The sequence below is a fragment of the Arvicanthis niloticus genome, chromosome 14, assembly GCF_011762505.2.
Source record: "Arvicanthis niloticus isolate mArvNil1 chromosome 14, mArvNil1.pat.X, whole genome shotgun sequence".
NCBI lineage: Eukaryota > Metazoa > Chordata > Mammalia > Rodentia > Muridae > Arvicanthis > Arvicanthis niloticus.
Window position 1 is genome coordinate 22,080,466 of NC_047671.1, and position 8,086 is coordinate 22,088,551.

At 41.0% G+C, this 8,086-nt stretch overlaps 1 protein-coding gene across 1 annotated transcript; it reads right to left on the reverse strand.

Moving 5' to 3' along the window:
- Nucleotides 1–733: 733 nt before the first annotated feature.
- LOC143434425 (endogenous Bornavirus-like nucleoprotein 1) lies at nucleotides 734–6,688 on the reverse strand. The gene is given in 4 exon segments (XM_076913050.1): nucleotides 734–826; nucleotides 6,023–6,093; nucleotides 6,096–6,333; nucleotides 6,527–6,688. Coding segments are annotated over 4 exon segments (564 nt in total).
- Nucleotides 6,689–8,086: the final 1,398 nt, after the last annotated feature.

Below are 8,086 nucleotides of genomic sequence, written 5' to 3' on the forward strand. Positions count from 1 at the left end.
TGGGATAGAGAAGTATCCAGTGCTAAGAGCTGGTAGAGCTATGTGGAAAGTGTCTGGAGAGGAGATGCTGAGTCACTTATAATGGAAGCAATCGGGCAGTGCTTCTTGGGACTCAATTAAAGAGCTTTCAGCTGCTCACTCTGTGGTAGGAGGTGTGTTGGGACGGTTTCCTGTAGCGCTGTTGTAGGAGTCGGGCATAGGGCCAGCTTGGTACTTGCTTGGCCTACTGGGTGAGTGTCATGAGATGGCTGAGCCACTGTGGTGCCGTTATGAAGACCTCAGATGGGGATTACAGGGGTGTATAATGGGCATACAGAAGTATTAGAGCTCATAGGAAAACAAAATGGGGGAAATGGGATATACATCACTTAATATCCCTAAAGAGTATGTCCTAAGACAAACATACATGAACGGGGCACCCAGCTACTTGTCAAAGAATTTGTTGACTTGGTCCACTGAAGTCCCTGAGCTGGAACACAAGGCCCAGAAATCTAACTTGACGGATAGCAAGTCTTAACAGGAGTCTGTGGGTAACAGACTGTGCTGGCCCAGAAGGATATAAGACAGGTGCTCTGAGGTGATGTAGTCTTAGGAGTTTTACCACGGCCATCCACACTCTGTTCAGGTGCCAAGAAGATGTTGACTTTCTCCCGCCTTTCTGCCCCCATACTTTCTCTGGCTTATCATTTAGGTGGACAAATCGTGTTTGGCTCCCCGAATGGGTATTTCCCATCTAATCCTCTGAGCAACGAGAGTAAAAGCGATGGCACTCTACAGAGCTCTCTTCCTGGTTTACTTCACTTCTATGAAGCATGTCTTGGACATGCTTTAACAAAAAAAAAATTATACGAGACAGTAAATTGAGGCTCTCCTAGTTGGATTTGTGTGTATTCTGGAGTAGTGTAGTATTCTCAGGTGGAATGATAAGAATTTTGGACACATTGTACCACTGATTTCCAGCAGTCAGCATTGTTGAAAGGGTTATATTTACCTTAAAAAAAGTAAAAAAAAAAACAAAAAAAAAACCAAAAAAAAACAAAAAACACCTGTGGGCTTTGGGAGAACCTTGGGCTTACACGAATATTTGAAAGAACAGTTTCTATGAAAACTTCTTTTGATCTTCCCAAATGCTAACGGATTGCATTCTGGCTTTGCATTCCCCAAATTTAGATTCTGACCTGAGTATCTTGCTGCTCACCCCAGGCTTTGTTTAGATCCTACCAGGGTGTTCTGTTAATGTCCCTTTTCTGTTTCAGTGTCCCACCCACGGTGCCACAGTCAGTTGTGTGCCAGTTTTTTCTGGCTCTGCAAGTGTAGGTATTTTTTTTTCAGTTTTTATCTTTTATTTTTAAAGACACTGTCAGTCTCGAAGAGCACTAGCTCAGGGTTCCTGTAGGCTGCCCTCCACTCTTGGCTTTGTTCATAACCTGGACTTAGGTTATGGGTATTTGCAAAGGGATGCATGTAACAGGGAAATGTCACAGTCCAAGACTGGGGTCATCCATGTACACCCTTTCAGTGGGATAAAATATTTTCATTTCTCCTGAGTCCTTCTCTAGAAATGAAGATGCTGGGTCCTAGTAGGAGTTGCATTATATATTAAGAGGAGCCACCAAGCTGTTTTCTCTGTTGCATTACCACCACCAAATGCATACAGGTTCCAGTTTTTCTACAACTTGCTTGATGCCTCACCTTCGTTTGATGACAGCTATCCCAGTGGCTGTACAGAGGGGCACCCCCATGTTTTTGCTTTTGTCTCCTATTGCTGAAGGTGCTGAACACTGTTGTATCATTGGCCACTTGCAGATCTTCTCAGGAGATACACTCATCCAGGCACTTTGGCTGTTTGAAAGCTGGGCTGTTAATAAGTTGTATGAATTCTTTAAACTATTCTAGACACAAGCACCTTGTGAGACAAATGCTTGTTCCATCTCCGTCCCTTGATTGCACTTTTACATTTTTAAGCTCGGATTCTTGGGTACTAGTAAAATTCAGATTTTTTTGTCTCTTCTCCTTTTTCCTGCCATGTGTGTTTTGGATACTGTACCAGAAGTTGCTGAGTTTTGCTGCTGTGTTGGCTTCTTGGGGCTTCCTGTATTTAGCAGATTCATTTAGATGGGTCTCTGGAAAAGATCGTGTCCACTTTTCATTGGCTTTTGCGTGTTATGTGAAGCTGGGACCGGGGTCCATCTTTCTGCGTACTTCCCTTACACCCGGGTGCTGCTCAGTGCAGTTTAACCTCAGCCTTTTGAACACTGCCCCTGTGAAACTCTAGATTCTCCTGACTGTGCACACTCTGCTCTTGCCAGCTCAGCAGGCGCCTAGGGCAGGCAGTCAAGAGGCTCTTTGGACGTTTCTTTTGGAATTTGTTTTCCTCACATACTTCCTTTCCCACTCGTGTGCAGTGTTAATCTTCATTTTCCAGTATTTGGAGCCGGCCATACCGTGGCTTTCTGCTTGGGGTTTAGTTTCTTTGTGCTGCATAGACTCGTGTGTACACTGGCAACAAATTGTGTAAATACAGCTCTTACCTCACATGTCTGGCTTCTTTCAGGGATCAAGTCATCTCTATATTTTGCCTCCTTTTGGGGGGTGCTCATTCTGTATTTTCCCTTTGAAAATTTTATTTTTATTTTCTAAAAGAATATGAAGGTTATAATCTTAGTTCCAGAGCTTGTAAAATACACACTACTAGCATCAGATAGACACTGTCACCTCTCATAGGATTTTATTTCACGATGATAATTTTCTCAGCATTGTTTTTTTGGGGAAATTGTCTCAAACTTCCACTTGTGTTTCAGTGCGTCCGTAATAACTTTCTTTGTTGAAATGCTAGTATAGAATTGTAAACTTCTCTGTTCAGGGTGAAGACATCTGGTTATCTACCAGAGAGCTCCCCACCCCATCACTGCCTGCCCCTTATGCCCTCCATTTTAGTTTGAAATGAACATGTACGTTCTGAGGCCAGCTGGACAGTACTCATTTTTAGCTTTGGAATTTCTGCCACATTTCATGCCCTACTCACTGATGAACTGGACCCACCTTTCTTTTGGCTTGCTTCCTCAGTTGTACAAAGAGCAACCTGTTTTATAGTTCCGTGGTAATTGGTCCATAGTAGGAAAAATATCTGAGGACTTACATCTGAAAGGATGCCTTTCCTTCCTGACAGTCTGGACAGCTAGAAAGGTTATAGCATCTGGGACTATAGTCCTGAGTATTTTGTATTGTCACTTTGTCTTGTAGAATCTGATGGGTTTCATTTTGTTTTGTTTAGGACCTTAATAAATGATTACTCTTGATTATTTCCCCCCTTGATAGACTCTTCAGACTTGTGTGAAATTTCAAAATCTTGTGATTTCTAGTTTTTTTTTTTTTTTCCTCTATCTGTGTCACATAGCCGTTTTTCTATGCACTCTCACTGTTCTTGGCATTGTCACTTGGCAATTCTTTGTATTATCAGTTTGGTGATGCTAATTTCTTTTTCTCTCACAGCCTGTTGATTTCATTTGAGCAATTACTCTTGCACTGTATCAGTGCAGTGCTTTGTGACCCTGGGACCCTTTGCCGGCTTTCCTTGAAGCAGAGGCAGATGGTTCTAGGTCTCTTTGGTTTACTGTGTACAGGGTGCTGGACAGAAGACTGAAGTTCTTCCTTGTTTAGTTCTGCTTTCTTATCCGGCTTGTGTGAAATTGCTGGCTTTTCTTGTATGAAGGTTGGTTTTGCTTGTTCTTCCCGGCAAGTGTTGCTAGCACATTGCTACTTTCTCTGAAAATTTGTATCACCAGGGCTCGTCCTCACCTTCTTTCAGGTGGTTTGTTGTTCTGTACTTGTGGTTGGCTGTTTCATGTCTCTGGTTGATTGTTCTGCTTGCCAGTGTCTTGTGTACGAGAAATACTTCTATTCCCCCTTTCTTGCCATGTTTTTGGCTGTCTGGGTAACAATAGATTCCCACTTTGAGTTCAAAAGGAGTCCCTTTGCTACTATTTGCTGAAGGAATTATGGAAAATTGGTATAATTTCCTCCTTAAATTTTTGGAAGAATTCACCAGTGGGTATGAGTGCTTTCTGTTTTACAGGGCCTATTCTTGATTCTACCTCTTTAATTGACAAGGGACCTATTTTTTTTTTATTCATAAATATCTCTAGATTGTGCTTTTTCATGGAATTGGTCTATTTCTCTTGGGCATAGACTTGTTCATTCCTTCATTCAGCCCCTGTCTTCTCTTTGTAGTGCTGAAGATGAAACCTAGCAGGGTCTCACCCATGAAAATTGAGTGCTCCATCTCTGAGCTATAATTCCAGTCCTTTATTATCCTCATAATGCTCATGGGATCAGTATTGATGTCTCCTCGTTCATTTCTGATATCAGCAATTTGTGTCTTAAGTTAGCTTGTGAGAGACTCATCAGTTTCATCGATTTGTTCAACAAACCTGACTTTTTTTTTTTTTTTTTTTTTTTTTAATGTGTGTGGTTGTCTCCTTTGGGCACTAGTTTGTGATATTCAGCTTCATCAATTTCTGCTCAAACTTGGACTTCCTTTGATGGATTGAAGAAAATGACTGATCTCTGTTCTTTACAACATATGCATTGAATATATGCATGGCTCCATTACAGCGTGTAATTTAATAAATTGTGTTTTCAGCTTGTTGGAAATATAGAGCACTCTTCTGGGACTTGTTTTTTTTAAACCTACATATTATTGAGTTTATTTATTTCCATGTGTATAGTCCTAAGAATTGGACCCAGGGTCTTACACATGCTAGGCAGGCAATCTACCACTGAGCTACATCTCAGCCCTGTGCCATACATTATTCAGACGTGAGTCTTCAAATATTTTGGGATCTCCCAGCTACATTTCTATTCTTGATCATTGTATTAACTCTACTGTCTGAAGGCAGACTTATGATTAATGACTTTGAACTTTGCTAAGGTATATTTTGCAGTTAGTTCACAAAGTGGCCTAACTTGGTGAGTGTCCCTTCTGAGTTTAAGAGCATTGTGTTCTCTGCTGATGGATAAAGCTTTCTGTAAATGTCAGTTGGATCCAGTTGATTGAAATTACCATCTAATTCCACTGTATCCTTATCTACTCTCTGAATATTATGCTCATTTAGTAGTGGGAACACCACCAATGTCTCCCACTGTAAGAGTGGGTTCATCCATGTCTCCTGGTATACCTACTTTTTATTTTTTTATTTTTTTTGAGACAGAGTCTTGCTATGTAGCCCAGGCTAACCTGGAACTCACTATGTAGCCTAGGCTGGTCTCAAACTCAAGATCCTCCTCCCTCACCTTCCTATGTGCTGGGATTACAGGTGTGCACCATAATGCCCAAACCAGCTTTCTATTCGTCTTTGCCTTCTTTATTCTGATGGTTTGTCATTATGCTGATGGATACAAAAGACTGTTTATGTCCTGTTGAACCACGTCTTTTTATTATTATGTAATGCTCCACTTTGTCACTGACAACTTTCTTAGCTTTGAAGCCAGCTTTGAAGTTAATTCAGCAACTCCAGGCCTCTCTTGAGTAGGGTAATTGCCACAAATCTCCATTTTAGCTTTAACATATCTATGTCCTTGTTAAAGTAGACTTCTTTCATGTGTGTCTATGTGTGTATGTGTGTGTATGCATGTGTGTGTGTATGTATGTGTGTGTGCGTGCGTGTGTGTGTGTGTGTGATGCTGACACTGATATCAACTAGCTCCAGGATGGCTTTAATATTTGGACTTATCTATCCTTCAATTCCAGATCTTACAATTTGTCTTTCCTAAGCCCTTGGAAATAGGGATTCTTCTGTAAGGGATGATCTGTGTTGGATTGAATCACTGGACCCTTAAACGCTGTGGTCGTTGCACACACTCTCTCTCTTGCTCCAAAAGAATGTTGCTGAGGAGAGATTTGGAAATGCTCGTGGGGCTAACTTCACAGAATCACTGTGTCTTGTAGCATCAATAAGTTCAAACCATTCCCCTAGACTTCTCTTGAGCTCTCTCTCTGTTGAGAGGGAAGGTGGTATCTCACTTGCAACCCGCAGTAAGGCATTGTCTCATCCATACATTGATCTAAGTATTGTTTAATCATCACATAAGTGACATCATCACATATGATGCCACCATATGAATTTGCTCCATATGGTCTTTAGCAGGGGATTTAAACTGAGTTGGCAAGAGGCCAAGGAGCAGACTTCCAACCCAAGGTTGTGAGTTGAGCCAGTCCACAGCAGCACTTGGCTGATACATGTTAAAGGTGAGTTGCAGATTCCCCACGGCCGGCCGGATTTCCTTATTGTCACCATGAGAGTCTTGAATCTGTGCGTAATTTGCTTGGAGCCACTATGAACCATATTTTCAGATGTCCCTGATAGCTAATTCAATCAATAGCGTGCGACACTGGCTGAGCATTGGAAGACATCAAGAATGAAGTGGCTGTACGCTCCTTGATCTCATCCATGTGAAGCATTGCAGTCTCCTAAGCCAAGCAGTCTCTTGTCTGAACAGGTGCAGCCTGGTAGGGTGGTTCAGGTACTCCTGCAGTGGATAATGCCTCCCATAATCCTGAAATCAAATAGCACATGAATATTAGGCCGGCAGTAGCTGGGTGGAATTTTGCCCTGTATTCATGGTTGAGCATGGACAATGCATTGATCTCTATGTCTCTTTTCTTTCCAATGCCTGGATGAGGGTCCATTGACTCTTTAGGATATTGTCAGAAGTTGTGGCTTAATTTGAACTCTGAAGTTAGTTCCACATTGGCTGGCTAGTTATCTGTAATTTCCATGTCCTCTTCAGGAGGAGGTGTCTGTGCTGGGTCAGGCTTCTTTCTCTTTCCTGGTTCAGACATTGTGGGATGTTCTCTGGGTGTCTTTCTCAATTGTTCCCTACCTTATTATTATTATTATTATTATTATTATTATTATTATTATTATTATTATTTTAAAGATAATATCTCACTAAAACTGGAGCTCACCGATTCAGTTAGACCGGCACTAGCAAGTGCCTGTAATCCTTCTGTCTCAGCTTTCTCAGTGCTGGGATTATAAGATTGCCCATTATGCCTGGATTTTTACTTAGGTGTTGGGGATCCAAACTAAGTGCCTCAGGTTTGTGTAGTGGGTGCTTTACTGATTCAGGTTTGTGTAGTGGGTGCTTTACTGACTCAGGTTTGTGTAGTGGGTGCTTTACTGATTCAGGTTTGTGTAGTGGGCGCTTTACTGACTCAGGTTTGTGTAGTGGGTGCTTTACTAACTCAGGTTTGTGTAGTGGGTGCTTTACTGATTCAGGTTTGTGTAGTGGGTGCTTTACTGACTCAGGTTTGTGTAGTGGGTGCTTTACTGACTCAGGTTTGTGTAGTGGGTGCTTTACTGATTCAGGTTTGTGTAGTGGGTGCTTTACTGACTGAGTTATCTTCCCAGCATCTTTTTTTTTTTAACCAAAATTGAGATTGTTAAACTTAATTTTGTTATAAGTTTTATTATAGATTTAAGCACAGGTAGTAAGGGAGAGGGAGAAAGGTGCTTAGGAAAAGGGTAATACACAAGATGTGGCTGTGGGCGTCTCAAAAGGATGGAGCCACCTAAAGTAGGTCTTTTCAGGGAATGTGTCATTGAATTTTTTTTTTAAAATCCACTTTGCTAGTGTCTTTTACTTGGCATATTTAGACCATTGGCATTTAAGTTAGACATAACAATTAGAACAGATTTTGTTATTTTTAACTGACTTCTCTAGGTTCTTTGTTTCCCCTTTCTGCCAATATCTTCCCTTTTTTGACTTAAGGTGAGCTTTTCTGTAATTGCTATGGTTTCATTTAAAAAATATATCAAGTATACTTTACATTCTAAAGTTAGTTAGTTGTCCTACATACAGTTTGCAACCTGCATCTCTTACTAATTCAAGGGCACATTCAAAGACGACTTTACCATTTTTAAAAACATTTAATATATATATATATATATATATATATATATATATATATATATATATATACCAGAAGAGGGCATCGGATCCCATTACAAATGGTTGTCACAGAAGTTGTGAGCCACCATGTGGTGGCTGGGAATTGAACTCAGGAAAGGGCCTTCCAGAGCCT